Source organism: Xyrauchen texanus, chromosome 1 (assembly GCF_025860055.1).
Source record: "Xyrauchen texanus isolate HMW12.3.18 chromosome 1, RBS_HiC_50CHRs, whole genome shotgun sequence".
Taxonomy (NCBI): Eukaryota; Metazoa; Chordata; class Actinopteri; order Cypriniformes; family Catostomidae; genus Xyrauchen; species Xyrauchen texanus.
Window position 1 is genome coordinate 8,606,001 of NC_068276.1, and position 17,714 is coordinate 8,623,714.

The following is a 17,714-nucleotide window of genomic DNA, read 5'->3' on the forward strand; positions in this document are numbered from 1 at the left end:
TAACGTTCCAATTTGCTTTGGTTTTTACTTTCATTATCCCAATGGTCCAAATATGAATTTTTGCTTTCTTTAATGATTTGGTTTATTCTGATCTGGTTTTGTTCTGCAGTGCTGGTCTGAAACTGGTGTTTGTTAGTTGTTAGTGGGTTTGTGAGTTTCAGAGCCAGCTGACAAAGGGGACTGGTTTTAGGCTTCAGCTCTTGGGTTTTAAGGGCTTCATGTTGCAATGTGTTAGGGGAACTTGAATTTAGGTGTGTCCAAATTTTGAGGGATTGTTTTTCAATATGTATAATATCTGCCTAGTTCGGCCCGGTATGTATTAGTAGGTGTTCTTCTCTGAACTCTTAGAATGTTTCTACAGAATTCTGCATGCAGGGATTCTATGGGGTGATTGTCCCATCTCGAGTAATCTGCCAGACAGAGTGGACCCCAAACCTCACATTCATACAGAGCAATAGGCATTATAATACTATAAAAGATCTTACACCAGATTGTTACAGGAATGTCAACTTGGGTAAATTTGCCCATAATAGCATAGAATGCTCTTCTAGCTTTCTCTTTTAGTGCATTCACTGCCAGACCAAAACCCCCTGAAGCACACATTTTTAGACCGAGGTAGTCGTAGTGTTGGGTGTGTTCTATTGCTGTGTTCCCCAGAGTGAATGTGTATCTGGTGTCCTGTAATCTGGCTTTTTTCTGGAAAATCATAATTTTAGTTTTTTTCAGATTGACTGTCAGGGCCCAATTCAACCAATAGTTCTCCAGCAGGTCCATGTGCTGCTGTAGCCCTTGTGCAGTAGCTGACAGCAGCACCAGATCATCTGCATAGAGAAGAAATTTAACTTCAGAATGATTTAGAGTAAGACCGGGTGTTGCAGATTGTTCCAGTAGCACTGCTAACTCATTAATGTAAATGTTGAACAGAGCTGGACTAAAACTGCAGCCCTGTCTCACTCCTCGCCCTTGAGTGAAAAATTCTGTTCTTTTATTCTGTTCTTTTAACTGCGCACCTGTTGTCTGAATACATAGATTTGATAGCGTCATACGTTTTACCCCCAATGCCGGATTGTACAATTTTATAATATAGACCATCATGCCAGATGGAATCGAATGCTTTTTTTAAATCAACGAAGCATGCATAAATCTTGCCTTTGCTTTTTTGGTGCACGTGCTGGTTGACTATCATGTGTAGCATGTGAATGTGGTCGGTGGTTTGGCAGGAATCCAATCTGACTCTTACTCAAGACATTGTGCTTGGTAAGGAAGGCCTGTATCCGGGCGTTCAGGATACAGCAGAAAGTCTTCCCCAGATTGCTGCTCACACAAATGCCTCAGTAGTTATTGGGGTCGAATTTGTCTCCGCTCTTATATAATGGGTGTATTAAGCCCATACTCCAGGTGTCAGGAAAGTAGCCAGACTGAAAGTAAAAAAGTTATTTTCCAGGCGTTGTTTCAAATACCTTCAGCCTGCGCCTCGTGCAGAGGCCCTCTTTCCGACGGAGATCGGCACATCATCTGCACTCGCTGCCTGGGTCTGGACCACGCAGAACCAGAATGGACTCGGAGATCGTCCGTATCCTGTCTAAGGCCGTGGAAGACCTCGGGCTCGACTGGTCTTCTCCGGAAGAATCCGCCCGCAGCCGGCTGGATGAGTGGTTCCTGCAGGGGCGCCGGCAGGCCCCCCGACAGAGACCCTCTCCTTTCTTCCCTGAGGTGCACGACGAGCTCACGAAGTCGTGGAAAGCCCCGCACTCGGCTCGCCTAAAGCCTTCTTTCTCTTCTTCGCGCTCCTCAGTGGACGGCGCGAGAGAAAGAGGCTACGAGGCAACTCCGCCCCTAGAGGAGACTGTGGCCAACCATCTATGCCCACCCTCCACTGCTGGATGGAAGGCCAGAGCTTCTCACCCATCGAAGCCGTGCAGAACCACATCAGCTCTCACCGGTCACGCATACGCCGCCGCCGGTCAAGCTGCGTCAGCGCTGCATTCGATGGCGGTTCTACAAGTGTTTCAGGCCAAACTTCTCCGCTCTATGGACGAGTCTGGACCTGAACCCGACGCTTTTAAGGACCTGCGCAGTGCTACGGACGTAGCTCTGCGAGCCACAAAGGCCACCGCCCAATCCATTGGCCGGGCCATGGCTAATTTGATCGTCCTTGAGCGCCACCTGTGGCTAACGCTAACGGAGATGAAGGACGCGGATAAGGCACCCTTCCTTGACGCACCTGTCACTCTGAGCGGCCTGTTCGGACCTACGGTGAGAGATTTCATGGAGCGCTTCACTGAGGCACGGAAGGATTCGCAAGCTATGCATCACTTCCTGCCTAAGCGCTCCAGCTCATCTCAAAAACCGCCCCAGCTGCAGCAGCGAGCCAGGGCAGAGCCGCCCGTCTCCCAGCCGAAGAGCAGACCTGAAAAGGATGCTCGACGCCGCTCGCGTTCCGCTGGCCGAAGAAAGCCGCAGGAGCAACGAGGCCCTCGACCCAGAATCACCCTGAACACAGAGCCTCGTAAGTCTTCCTAGCAGCAGGAAGAAAGAGATGGAGTACGCGTCTCGCAAATGCCGGACCGCTCCCTCGCAAACATTTAAAACATTACCCAGTCCCCTTACAGGCGGCTGGAAATGTCTATACAGCAGTCAATGGGCCAGTCATAAAACTCGCTCACCTGCAATCAAACGCCGGTTTCACGGCGACACACAGAAATCACCAATAGAGTCATTTTCTGCCTGTGTCACTAAGGGTTCACATGTCCACACTAAAGTGCGCATTCCCACATATCAATACTGTCCAAACAGTGCCAAACACCTCCCCAGCTCAGGCTGGACGTCTCAAAAATGTAGTTCGTGTGCCTATTGTCATGTATGCACCACTACACACAAGCACTGTTCCCACAGTTATAAACACTTCCCCAGTAAAAACGGGAAGTGCTATAAGTGTAGCGCGTGTGCCTGCCGTATTGCACGCACCCCTACACACAGCTACCCACACAGTTTCAAACAGCTATGCCGCAAACTTCACAGATGCAATGCGCGAGCTAAGAAACTCCCCGCTGAATGCGGAAAGCTTTATGAATGTGGCACTCGTGTCCATAATGATGAATGCACCCCCACTTCAAAACACTGTTCATACAGTTTCAAGCACCTCTCCGACTCATGCTGTGAGCATTTCGGAAATAGCGCATGTGCCTGTACTCTCACACGCACCTCTGCACTCGGCACTCAATACGGCTGCTCAGCGCGCACCTGCGCCTCTGAGAGCTGTAGATTCTGTGTTAGCACAAAGCGATTTGCCGGCGGGGCCCAGTCACTGCGACACGCCCCCAGCCGGCATTCAGCCCATATCTGTGCGAGCAGAAGCCTGGGAAAAAATCCCCGACATGCCGAAATGGGGTTTGAACATAATAAAACACGGATACTCACTTCAGTTCACTCGCAGACCACCCCGCTTTTCAGCGGTGGTCGAGACGAAAGTGAGAAAAGATGTGTCACATGTTCTACGCACCGAGGTGCTCAAACTGATAGAGAAGGGCGCTATAGAAACTGTTCCTCCCTCTTTGAGCGAGGCGGGTTTTTACAGCCGGTATTTTCTCGTCCCGAAAAAGGACGTTGGCCTTCGCCCCATCCTGGATCTCAGACATCTGAACAAAGCGTTAATGATTCGCTCGTTCAGAATGTTAACAACCAAACATATCCTCGCGCAAGTTCGCCCCGGGGATTGGTTTCTATCAGTGGATTTGAAAGACGCTTACTTTCACATCCCGATAGCGCCTCACCACAGGCCCTTTCTGAGATTCGCTTTCGAGGGACAGTCATACCAGTACACACCATTCGGCCTATCATTGGCCCCCCGTACATTCACGAAATGTATGGACGCGGCACTTTCCCCCCTGAGACAGCGGGGTGTGCGGATACTGAATTACCTCGACAATTGGCTAATCATAGCACAATCAGAGGTTCAGTTAATGACACACAGATCTTGGACTATCAGCCATTTACAATGCCTGGGTCTGAGAATAAATTTTGCAAAGAGCGTGCTATCCCCCAGCCAGAATATTTCTTTTCTGGGAATAGTGCTAGACTCAGTGCAGATGACAGCGCGCCTCTCATCAGAGCGCGCGCTCTCTATTCGACGCCTTGCAACATCGTTCAGAACGGGCGCGCACGCCCCCGTCAAACGATTTCAGAGAATGCTCGGTCTCATGGCCTCGGCATCAGCTGTACTCCAGCTAGGATTGTTGCACATGCGTCCTCTCCAGCGCTGGCTCAAGAGCCGTGTCCCCACTCACGTGTGGCGCTCGGGCCACTTTTTGATCAGAGCGAATCACGGCTGTATAAAAGCCCTGATGCCCTGGAAAGCCATAAACTGGTATCAAACCGGCGTGAGTCTGGGCATGAATACGCGGAGGAAAATGATCATGACAGATGCCTCCAAAATAGGATGGGGGGCCCTTTACGAGGGCAGGCCTGTTTCCGGCTTTTGGTCAAACCCGGAAAAGCGCCTACACATAAACTGTCTGGAAATGAAAGCGGTCGCCTTGGCTCTCAGAGCCCTGCTTCCGTACCTGCAAAACGAACACGTCCTGGTCCGAACGGACAACATGATGGTAGTTTCGTATATAAATCGCCAAGGTGGACTCAGGTCGAGCTCCCTGCACTCTATGGCCAGGGAGCTCATCCTATGGTCACAACACCACCTGCGCTCGCTAAGGGCAGCGCACGTGCCAGGCGTCCTGAACCAAGGAGCGGACATGCTATCCAGAGACAAAGTTCTCCCAGGAGAATGGTCTCTCCACTCTCTGACGGTTCAGTGGTTATGGCGAACCTTTGGCGAGGCAGAGGTCGACCTCTTCGCCTCCAAGGAAAATGCACACTGCCCTCTCTTCTTCTCAAAAAGCACGGACGTGCTCGCCCAAGTTTGGCCGAGCTGCCCCTTGTACGCTTTTCCCCCGATCGCGATGCTGCCTCAGGTCATCAGTCGGATCAGGGAGGTGAAATGTGCAGTGCTCCTGGTAGCCCCACTCTGGAAAAACCAGACGTGGTTTCCAGAGCTGGTACAGATGATGCAATCTGCCCCATGGCCGATTCCGCTGAGGCAAGACCTCCTCGGACAGGCCAGCGGGATGATTCTTCATCCCCGCCCCGATCTGTGGGCCCTCCATGCATGGCCCCTCAACGGGTTCCCGAGAACCTCCCCAGTGGAGTTCTGAAAACCATTACTGAGGCGCGAGCCCCCTCTACGAGGCGCTTGTATGCCCAAAAGTGGAAAGTGTTCAGTGACTGGTGTGATACCAAGAGCTTGAACCCCAAAACGTGCGAGATACCAAGTGTACTCGCCTTTTTGCAGGAGCTGCTGGAGGCGGGCCGTACACCCTCCACGCTCAAAGTCTATGTGGCTGCCATAGCGGCGTCACACAATCCTGATAAAGGACATTCATTAGGAAAAAACGATCTGATCGTTCGTTTCCTAAGAGGCGCTAGGAGGATGAACCCTCCTCGCCCACCTTCAGTGCCGATCTGGGACCTGGCCACGGTCCTGGACGCACTCAAAGGTGCCCCGTTCGAACCTCTCCAAACCGTGCACCTCAAGCAACTCTCGCTCAAAACCACGCTCTTGCTGGCACTCGCTTCAGTTAAAAGAGCGGGCGACCTGCACGCGCTGTCATCAAGCACTGCTTGCCTGGAATTTGGACCTAACGACTGCAGAGTTGTCCTTAGGCCAAAGCATGGGTATATTCCTAAGGTGCTCTCTACACCCTTCAGAGCACAGGTGATATCTCTGGCAGCGCTATCGTCCCCAGCAGACTAAGGTGATGCAAATTTACTCTGCCCGGTCAGGGCGCTCAGAGTATATTTGGAACGTTCTGCCCTGTTCAGACAGACGGAACAATTATTCGTATGCTTTGGCGGCCGAACTAAGGGTCTCGCTGTCTCAAAGCAACGAATATCGCGCTGGATAGTGGATGCTATAGTGCTAGCTTATGGAGCCAAGGGCCTTCAATGCCCCTTAGGCATCAGAGCTCACTCTATGAGGAGCATGGCCTCCTCGTGGGCATGGTCGAGTGGGATACCCATTGAAGATATTTGTGCGGCGGCAGGCTGGGCCTCGCCTTCGATATTTATCAGGTTTTATAACCTACAGGTCCCCTCACTGCATTCCAACATTCTATCAGTCTGACTGTGGAATGAACTGGAGTATGTATATGCTGGGCATCATCTCCTCCCTTATAAGGTCCGTCTCTGACTGACTTAGAGGGTTTATTATGCGTACCAGTACACAAAAGCTTAGTACATGAGATATGTGCTTGTGTTTGTACAAGGAGCGCCCCACCTTGAAGGCAAGGGCGCCCTGTCATACCCCACTATATAGCTCGCCGCTGGCCGGCTCGTGGAATATCACTTTGCTTTAAGGCTCAGGCACCTGCCTCTGGCTTTATAGAGCGAAGTCAGCATGCACGGCGTTTTACATGGTGTTCCCATAGCGTAAGCTACTTACGCAATAGGAGAGACCTCTCGATAGGGAACGACTCGGTTACTAGCGTAACCTCGGTTCCCTGAGAGGAGGGAACGACTATTGCGTAAGTAGCTTACGCTATGGGAAAACTCAGTTTCTCGAGAAATATTGAAGTCTTTATGTAAAACGCATTGCAGCTGCACAGCAGACAGTGATGAGCGAGGCAGCTCAGTCATTGGCTGTGCTGCGGCAACTGCTCGAACCAGTGACGGGGCGACTTAGAACGCGCGACCAATGAGGGCGCGTCCCGCATTCGCGCGCTCAGAGCCTGCTGAAATGAGCATATGAGGGCTATATAATGAGCGTCCCGTCACGCCAGTTCTTTTAGGTTCAATCGACTGAAGCGAACTGACCAAGCACAGACACGGCAGCTTACGCAATAGTCGTTCCCTCCTCTCAGGGAACCGAGGTTACGCTAGTAACCGAGTCGTTTTAGTTTCTTAAGTGCATCTGCCAATTCATCTGGTTATTTTTTATTGTAGATTCCAGTTGACTCAAGATTCTTGATTCCAGTTTATTTTGCATGCTTTTCTGGTCAGGTGTGAGATTTTCTGGAGAAATTTCTTTGAATAAGTTTTTAAAATAGTCTTTCCATAATTCTCCATTTTGTATGGCTCTCTCTCCCTCTCTCTTATACATGTATAATATGCTTATCCTAACAATATATATTATGCATATTTGCTGGAGATAAAATAGAATGACTGTTGTGGGGTCCAATGGTAAGTGAAAGACATTGCCTAATTTGGAAGGAAATGGGCGTGGAGTACTGAAGCACCCGTTAAGGAACAGAATATCTGACCAGCGTCATGGGTCGTTTCTCCTTTATTGAATACTGAAATAAAGGGACAACGTTTCTAAAAGGTAGGTCTTTATAATTTGTTTTCCCCCTTTCCTGTTAGTTATGTATGTTTAATTTGCTCTTGATCCAGTGATTAAGGAGGATTCGATGTTTTTTTTTTTTGTTTGGTTTAGACAGGACACGTCATTCAGAGGAATACTCATTTTTCGCATCGTTTAAAATCTGTATAATACGCGTCTGTATTTTACATTTGGGCTTGGTTTTTATATATGCGTATGTTACAGACTTTCTGAACAGTTTCATCGTTAAGGGTTGACTCTCTAATATCTTTTTACAGTTGCATGAAGTCTATTTACGCGTTCTAAAATATCAACGATCGTATCGCTAAAAGCGAAACGTGACATTCTACAACGAACCCCACGTTTACCAGTGCTATTGTTACCATCTCAACCTTATTTTAGAGCTCCTTGATCTCAACTCCATCTCACTAACCACACCCTTCACCACTTCCGCTAGTAAGGAGAAAGATGGTCATGTTCGAAGATGGGGCTGTAAAATTCTACTTGAATTCACGAACTTCAAGCAACTTTGCTTAATTAAACGTGTGATGTGTATAAAACCCCATCTCTTAAATTTAGCTCTTAAAGTAATATTCCATGTAAAAATAAAGATTATGTCATCATTTTCTCACCCCCAGGTCCTTCCAAAGAGTGTTAGAATTTGGATGTAGTACATAAGGGTCATTTGAAATATCTGAGGGGGCAGTGGGCATACACTTTTGGGTGTCCATGTAAAAATAAAGATTATGTCATCATTTTCTCACCCCCAGGTCCTTCCAAAGAGTGTCAGAATTTGGATGTAGTACATAAGGGTCATTTGAAATATATGAGGGGGCAGTGGGCATACACTTTTGGGTGTTTGGGTGTTCTCACCCAAAATCGATAAGGAGTATTTCTGAAGACATGGATTAAACCACTTGAGTTGTAAGAATAGGCCTACTATGTTGCAGGCAGTAACAGAAATTATTTTTGCTTGACTTTAACGTGAATTTATCATTTGAAGATCTATATATTGTAGAGCTCTAAAAATAACTATAGATCGCTCTCATTATGAGGAAAAGAGGATGACAAAAAATAATTAAATCCTTACATTGTCCACAGGTCACGCAGACAACTTCTTTGAAAGGCTTCATTGATTATAATAGGAGCGATCCAATATTTACAATCTCTCTCTCCGCTGAGAAAATAATTGTGAGTATCTAAACTACGATACAATTTCATTTCTCGTGTAGATGGTCAATATCAAAAACACGTCTGGATAAGTCACTTCAGGTAAACGTTTGATGTTCTTTGAGAACATATGTTGACTCAGAGCCTTATTTAAAGGTGCAATGTGTGACAATTTTTTATGTAATATTCACCTTTTTTGCCAATGTGTGAACGGCTTGTAACGCAACTTAAAAAATGAGCCCTTCCCAGACTTCCTAGTTTGCCTATTAAAGCCTGTAGACTGATTTTCATGTGAAGGGAGCGGGTCACTTTTGCTGGGAAAATCCAAAGGGTGTGAATAACAAGTTTGCAGTAATGCAAAGATATTATTTAATTTTGTAAAAATATTTTAATTTGAAAACACTGCATTTATAGTTGTTGTTGTTGCTAGTTTGTATGTTTGAGTTGAAAAATACACATTTCAGCACTATCAATAATCTATTTGTGCATTTTCCTTGATAACCAAGCAAGTTGACTCATGATACTGTTTGTTTATTATATCGTAATAGCATATCGCAATATTAACCTCAATAATCGCAGTATTACTTTTTTCCCAAATCGTGCAGCCCTACTGTTTATATATTTATTTGTTTGTGATTGGACTGAAAAAGGTCTCAGTTTGGTTCTTTTTAAGAGGGCTCAAGTGTGAAAACCCCAGAAGCCTTTTTGAAGTTTTGTGGTAAATTTATTGTGGAAAACATTACCATCATAAAATAATCGCAATATGACTTTTTGTCCAAATCGTGCAGCCCTAATCTGAAGTGTGCAGCACATGCAAACTATAATTATATATTGATTAAATCACAGCCTTTGCCGTTTAATAATCGCACTGGGACATAATGTTATTTGAATTTGTACACTGCATGTTTACAGAATGACATTTGTACGTTAGATGGTATCGGTTTGGAGCACATTTACAGGGACAAGTACAAGCACATGAGCGTGGTATCGAACCCAATTGTTTTTGATGGTGCCCGAGTAGGTTACCAGTGCACTAATATACATTTAATTGCCAGCAATTCCAGCAAGCAGGCTGAATTACTTTTTGTGGTGTGAATATACAGTAGGTTGTTGTTGCCCAAAATTATTTATCATTATTTATGCAAATGTCTTGTGATCTAAATGAGACAATAGTGATGTTTCGTTTATGAATAAATCAGCCTTTTTGAACAAATCTTTTAAATTAATTAATCGTTCTTGTTCACCTCCATACCCTACTTATATTTCCCAGATTAACATTATGGCTCTTGTCATGATATCATCATAATACTATCTATACAATTCTCCCAGTGTAATACCTTTAGCTGAACATGATTTCAGAATACTATCAGTGATACCATGTGGGAAGTGTTATGGTTCTCCCACAGGGAGCAAAGTTACATTGAGGCCAAGCGATTATAGTTATAGTTCAGCATTATAGAATTTGTAGTGAATTTCAAATCTTTTTGACCCCAGAAAAGGTATGACATTAGTGGGACAAATTTCATCTCCTATTGCTCTATTGACACCCATCTGGTACTAACAATGTCAGGGTATATCCAAATCCATATTGGGGGAAGAGTGAAGCTAAGTAGTAACATCTAAATTAGGAAGATTCAAACCAACTTTCACAGTATGGTCTTGGAGTTTGATGATTTTCACACTGGGGTTCTTCTCTTTCCAAAGAAAGCAAGATATTTCCATATTAAGTTCCTTAAAATATGACTATATAAATATGGTATTTTCAATGGAAGGCTTAAATAAATTGACACATTTTGGCAAAATTTTATAACATTGAGACTGCCAATTAATGATATTACTTTATGAAGCAGTATGGAATACTTTTTTTGAAACATATATGACAAACCAATGTGTATACCAGTGTTTCCCAACCACTGTGCCATGAAAGATTGTCAGGTGTGCCCTGGAAAATTATACAATTCCACAAAATAAATAAATGCATGAAAAAAAAAAATTATTTCAGGTATCAAAACTCCTCACCTTTCAGAAAAATTTGCCATTTTTAAAGCATAATCGGTCACCTTTGTGATTGTGAAGAGCAATGATTAATGTGCAAAAGTGAGTGATATTTATACGTGTTAAGGGTCTTTCACATGACTCGCATCAGCGCTGCAGAATACATTGAAGTCTATAAAGTGACTCTACACCAAAGTGTTTTTCACACACACACGTTTTTGCTTCACCAATAATGTTTTTGAGAGTACTAAGCAACAAAACGCTTAGACCTAAACATAAACAAGTCCTTTCATTACTTTCTGCTAACAAAGCAACTGCAAGCTTTTTTCTCTCTCTTCCAAATACATGTTATCAATGTTTATTGCGCACACCTACCGCTCTATTCGTAAAATTTGGCAAACTCGTAAAATCGCCCCTCTATGACGCTTTCTGCAACTCTTGTCATGTGGAGGGCAATGTGGCACTTGCCGCAGGGTTCAGCCTCCAGAACCAAATTAAAACTGCCATGAGAAGTTGTCTCTCGGAGGCAAAGACACAAAATTTTATGACAATTGCCTCAGCATCAGTCTCCCTTGATGCGTTTGGTTACACACAATTGAGCACCCAGTTTAAGTCGATTTGGACCAGGAGGAAGGTTTGAGTTGTCGATTGAGTTCTGTTCAGTAAAGTTTTTACTTTTGTTTATATTTTAATTGTTTTTTTGTAATATTGCGTTGTTCATATTTTATTGGCCTCCGCTGTCAGTATAGGGAAAAAAAACATTAGTGGTGTGCCGTTGAATTTTTTAGTCGTAAATGTGTCAGGAAAAAGTTTGGGAAACACTGGTGTATACTTCAATCCCCAGGGCCACAATGTTAATGGCTTAAATTTGTTTTCCTCCCCATTTCTCCCCAATTTGGCATGCCCAATTCCCAATCTGCTCTAGGTCCTCGTTGTGGCGTAGTGACTCGCCTCAATCCAGGTGGCGGAGGACGAATCTCAGTTGCCTCAGTTTTTGAGACCGTCAGTCTGCACATATTATCTCGTATCACGTAGGCTTATTGAGTAAGTACTTAGCACGTGTGGAGGCTTCACGCTATCCCATTTGGGCAAAAGATCAGATTTTTAACGACAATAACCAATTGCAAATTTTCACTGCATGTCAAAAATATTATTTAGAAATAAATAACAATGATTATTGCTGCTTACCTTCTTTTAGTGAGATGGATGGGCCTGTATCTTTCCACACTGACAGTTTTACATTCAAATCGTTCTCTGCATAATTTTTCCAGCTGTTGTTAGTACCTCATGTACATATGGGTGACAAGACTATGCCAACGTTCCCGTATAAAGTATTTCTGGGAATGTGTTTATACCAGACACCAGTATACCTAAAGAATGTACTGTCTTAACAGTCAAGAAGTAAGTTCTTCATCAAATGCAGTACTTACTTTGACAGCAGTACTTCTAAAGCAGCTAGGGTTGTTGTTGATTTAGATTGTCAATCTGCTTCACTCTATAATTACTGTTTGTTTTTTCCTTTGCAGTCTCACCTGAAGAACACAACCTCATTTAGGAATACAATTGGAAAAAAAATATATACACTTGCAATCATGCCACTGGTCTTGCAGCCCTCCCGTCTCATGTGGGCACGTTTGACAGCTCTGGTTTTCACATGTGTGGCATTTAGTGTGGCCTCCCATGGAGGGTCACTCTTTGGTGGCATGGGTGACTTGAGTGTGTTCTGCTGGGCTTTTAGCTTCGCTGGCACCTTACTAGTTTTATTTGTGGAGCTCATGGGTCTACAGTCACGTGCCCCTGTGTCCTGGACAAACTTCCCCATTACATTTGCCTGCTATGCTGCACTCCTCTGCCTGTCCGCTTCCATCATCTTCCCCCTCTACTTCCTCAAGGGCAATCAGAGCCGCGGTGAGATCCGGGACCACAGAACTGCCGCCTCTGTGTTTTCCTGTCTGGCCACTTTGGCATACCTGGTGGAGGTGAGTCTGGCACGGGCACGACCAGGGGAAGTGGCTGGATACATGAAAACAGTTCCAGGCCTGCTGAAGGTGTGCGAAACCTTTGTGGCCAGCGTCATATTTGTGTTCGTTAGTGAGCCCGTTTCTTATGACAGTCACTCTGCTATGAAGTGGTGCATGGCCGTCTATTGCATCTGTTTTGTGATATCAGCCACAATCGTGGTGTTGTGCATTGGAGAATGTACTGGGTGTCTCCCTTTCCCATTTGCAAAGTTCCTTTCTGCGTATGCCCTACTGGCTGTTGTAATGTACCTCACTGCCACAATTATTTGGCCAGTGTTCAAGTTTGACAGCCATTATTCCAGAACATCCAGCAGACCAGTCAATTGTCAGGACAGCCCAGGTATGTGTCCTTGGGATAAATTGGTCGCTGTGGCTGTTCTCACCGCACTCAATTTCCTGATCTACCTGGCAGATCTGGCATATTCTGCCCGACTGGTGTTTGTCACCGCATGAGAGAAGCTATCATCTTTTTTTGACCATTGATGTTAAAATCTTTGAAAGCGAAAGAGTTGCGGTAGCCCTTTATGCCAAGTTTCTGGTGCATGAGGAAAATGCCCAGTAAATAAGATTGTATTATTGTAAAAATGTATGTGACTTTTAGATTTACTATGGGCATGTTCCAAAACTTAGATAGCTGCCTCCTGCCTGCAGCTGTCTTCTATGGCAGCATCCTTACTGAAATGATGCCTCAGTAATAAGAGACCGATTTGGAATGCTTTACATAGCTCCGCGCATCTTTCAAATAGACTAGCAATTGATTTTAACACAGGTGACGCGAGAGAAATGACACAATCCTCTAATAAGCATAATTACATATAAACATATAATACATATAGCACACACATTTTAGGTAAAATAAACTATGTTTCCATCCAAGGATTTTTTGCGGAAAAAGTTTTAGCGCATCAAAATAAAGCTGATAGAAAGGAAATTATCGCTAAAATTTCACAAGTTTCGACATAATATTTTTCCGTTTAACTCTAGCACATAAACTCTGTGTCGATATATCAAGTGTCACGAAAAACTGGTTTGGAAACACTTTTTGTCGAGGAAATTGGCATTAACGACAATTTCTGTCACATGACAGAATTTACCCCAACCGTTAGCCTATGTTAATCATGACAACAAGGCATACATCCTTGAAAGCCAATTTATTGAACGCGATTATGGATTGATCTTAACGGCATATCACAGATCCGATGTTGCAAACATGATACTTCCAGGAGTGCCAACACAAATATCTCGTATCATGCACATCGACAAGTGCACGGAGAATTGCACAAAGATGTTTTAAATGAAAAATAAATACACAATTCTAGGAGAAAAGCTTGTTTTTTTAACACTAACATATAGCCCAATTCTGTTAAATTATTGTTTAGTTTACTTTTGAAAAAATGCCGGCCAAATCCCCTATATTAAATAAAATAAATTACCAAATGAAAAAAGCATTACATCAAAACAATTCATTACCAAATGAAAAAATATATATTTTTTTAGACCTATATATGCCTTTTATTTACACAAACTTAAATTAGCCATACCCTGTTCTGTAGACCAAAAAAGTCGGCTGAATGACATTCTCAGAATGTTCTAGACTTTGTTGCTAGACTAGACTGCTCCATTTTGATTGCAATTTCTCATCTGATTGCTTTTATTTATGAAATTAAAATGACGGTTAGCTGGCTAATTTCAATGAATTGTCTCAGTACTCTCCCCATTTTACCAAAATTTCAGAGGAAAGAGATTAGGGACATCTGGGATGTAAATTATCGATAAGCACACATTTCTGTATGGAAACGGCTTCAGGGCAGATTTCTTTTGAGATAAACCAAAACTTATGCGACAAAGTGTTTTTTTAGGCATGATGTCATCACGCACACTAATTTTATCGATAAAAGGCCATTTGAATGGAAACAGGCAGAAGACGGCAAAATAGCACGAAAAGTGGATGAAACTAGGCTATAGTCAGTTTTGTATCATATTAAACTCATATTTATCGATACTTTTAAGTATTCAATGGATTATAAATGTATCTATGATCTAAATTCCTCTCGCTTTGTCCGGCATTTTGGATTTATTTGGATTGGATTTATTTTTCCACCGAGCTCATCATGTTACATACTGGTACATACAGGAAGGACAATGTTACCTTAGAATTTGGCCAAAACAATATATATTAGTTGGTGGTATAATTAAGATACCTACATTTTGGAATAGCTTTGTGTCTATGATGTCTTAAAATTCTGCCTCCGGAGGATGCTCACTAGGTTTTGGAACAGACCCACTGTGTTTTCTCTATGTACATCTGCTGCCTTATCTAAATCCAAATTGCTGTATTCAAACACTGTTCCTTTTTTTGCTGTTTTACGTAACATGAAACTTGTTTGTCACATACACCAGTCATATGGTGGTTTTGTGATTTTAAAGACATTTTGATCTTATGGTTTATGCTCTTAACAGTCCCAACAGGATTTTACAGTATTTTAATTTAATTACTGAGGCCCAAATTGACTGAATTTGCTGTGGCTTTTCTTAAAAATTGTGATTCAATGTGGCATTTGTTTTTATTGTTTTACAATAAAGAATTAAAAATTAAAATAGTATCGGATAGTTGTGTAATGACAGCAGAAGTTAAATTACCTGCAAATATTGCAGTGCTTAATAACTGAATATGAAGTAAGCAAGCAAATATAATAAATACACACAAAACAGGATACATATAAGAGGTGAAATCCATCAGATGTTGTAGATAATATGAGATTAATAGAAGAACCATAATTATTTTTATTTAAAAGATTTCATCCGGACAATGCAAGTAAACTTTGACATGGTTAAAATGTAGACCTACAATAAAAATATAAACTAAATACACAGAGAATGAGGATTCAGTAATGATGGGGATGCAAGATGTTTTATTAAACAAAAAAATAATATGGAGTAATAACAACAGTGCTATATGGGGAAAAAATATCCTTGTTGCAGACTTGAGGGTTGTTCCATAAAACAAGATTAGAAAATAAGCCAGGCTTATTTTGGTTAGTCAGACTTATTGTCGGTGAATTCTGTTTCATAAAGCAAACTTAAAATAGTTCAAACTCAGTTACCCTGGAAACTTATGCTGGGAAACTAGCCTGGTCCGGGGCAGGCTAACTGTCAGGCTAAGCCTGAAAGGATGCTTAACCAGAATACCGTTTTAACACTGACCCACTGGGAATGTGATGATATTACATCGGACTCTCTGGCATGCTGCCATTTTATTTCATGTAACCACTATCAGTCCAACAATGAAAACAAATGCACTTTAAAAATAAATGTAATACATTCGAACATACAAAAAGTGAAACAAATGTAAATTAAAGGTAGGCCTATTTGTTTAGTTGGTGTGATTTTTGTAATGAATCAATTAAATGTCTATAAATAGGGAGCTCCACCCATATGTGTAGGAGGACGCATATAGTCATGGCGTGTCCTTTCATTGATGAGGTGGTGGATGAGGGAGCGATAATCATACGCAGGGCATTTCAGAGAGAACGTACTTTCAGGGACAGGGCAGACCCGTTGGCTTTTTCTGACTACTACCTGCATGAGCGGTATAGATTCTCGAGGGAAGGGATAGCATAGATTACTGAGCCCACACATCGCAAATAGCACACGGCGCAATAAAGCGCTCACAGTCCCACAGACTGTGTGCATTGCACTTCGGTTTTTTGCCAGCGGATCATTTTTGTACACAGTTGGAGATGCAGAGAATATCAGCAAAGCATCGGTTTGCCGCTCTGTACGAATTGTGTACCTGTCTTCAAAAAAAATACTTAATGTGTTCATCACCTTCCCTGGCCACAGAGCGATTCACAGTATTAAACAGGCCTTTTATGGAATCGCTGGTAAGTTCAAATAAGAACTATATAGAAAATGGAAATATTTATTGTCTGTTAATGTAAGACAGGCAATTGACAGACAAACACTTAACTTTTGTAGCTTTCCCAAATGTTATCGGAGCTCTGGACTGCACCCACGTGCGCATAAAGCGCCCGTCTGGTCCGCATGAAGCAGACTTCGTTAATAGGAAATCATTACACAGCATCAATGTACAGGTACAGTCCCACTGAGATTATATTGTAGGCTAGAAGCGACTGTTCTTTACAATAAGCTGGGCACCAGTGTTCTATTCATTGCAAATGCATTAACAATTCTATTTATATATATCTATGTAAGTCCAATGTAGTGACCTACATTTTTAATTATTTAGATGATTTGTGATGCAGATTGCATCATCACAAATGTAGAGGCAAAATGGCCTGGCTCAGTGCATGATTCCAGAATCTTTCGGGCCTCTTCTCTTTCCCACCAACTGGCACAAGGTATGTTAGTCACTTAACATATAGCAAAAACTACAGCTTTAAAATACCTTCACCAAATTCAATGCTTACATTTTTTTTTTTTTTTGATTCAGGTCAATTCTCAGGAGTTTTGCTGGGAGACAAGGGATATGCATGCCTGCCTTATCTCTTGACTCCCTATCAGGAGACGCAGACTGAGGCACAGCACAACTACAATATTGCCCATGCACGCACAAGAGCTTGTATAGAGATGGCATTTGGGCTCATCAAGTCAAGGTTCCAGTGCCTGAATTACCTCAGAGTGATTCCACAAAGGGCATGTGACATTGTAGTTGCATGTGTTGTGCTACATAACATTGCCTGTCTGAGGAGAGAGAGGCAACCAAGGATGGTTGTAGAGCAAGACTGGGACATTGAAGGCATTTTTGATGACAATGAAATAGGCAGGGTTATAAGAGACAGTTATGCCAATAATTATTTTGGTTAATACTGTCCAAACCATGTTAAAAGTTTTCACTTTCCCCTTAATTTACCAGACACACAAGTCATATTTATTTTTTTATTTTATTTAGGTTGAAGCTGGCTGTTGGGGGTGAAAACATACAATTAAATGTGGTCAAAAAACAAAAAGGTCATGTGTCATTTTTTTAAATATGGCAGTTCTACTTGCATTTTTCTCAAGCTGTTGGATTTCCAGCTCCAACTTTCTCATCTTGAGTTTTTTATATTGGATGTCAGTATCTATGGCCTCCATTTGTTTCAGGAGATACCTTTTCTAGACTCCCTTTATGTTCTGGGTTTTGTAGGAACAGAAATGTA

At 42.9% G+C, this 17,714-nt stretch overlaps 1 protein-coding gene across 4 annotated transcripts; it reads left to right on the forward strand.

The window, feature by feature from the left end:
• The first annotated feature begins 7,271 nt into the window (after positions 1 to 7,271).
• On the forward strand, positions 7,272 to 17,506 carry myadma (myeloid associated differentiation marker a). 4 transcript variants are annotated; one of them, XM_052136966.1, is made up of 5 exons: positions 7,272 to 7,372; positions 11,460 to 11,578; positions 12,061 to 12,513; positions 16,805 to 16,916; positions 17,009 to 17,506. In XM_052136966.1, exons 3-5 carry the CDS (start codon positions 12,127 to 12,129, stop codon positions 17,380 to 17,382), a joined length of 873 nt encoding a protein of 290 aa, XP_051992926.1. In that variant the 5' UTR covers positions 7,272 to 7,372; positions 11,460 to 11,578; positions 12,061 to 12,126; the 3' UTR covers positions 17,383 to 17,506. The 4 variants fall into 4 exon arrangements, with proteins under 4 accessions (XP_051992926.1, XP_051992905.1, XP_051992912.1 ...); XM_052136945.1 differs by having other exon boundaries at positions 12,061 to 16,916; positions 17,009 to 17,045; XM_052136952.1 differs by lacking the exon at positions 17,009 to 17,506 and having other exon boundaries at positions 12,061 to 16,649; positions 16,805 to 16,837.
• The last annotated feature ends 208 nt before the right edge of the window (positions 17,507 to 17,714 follow it).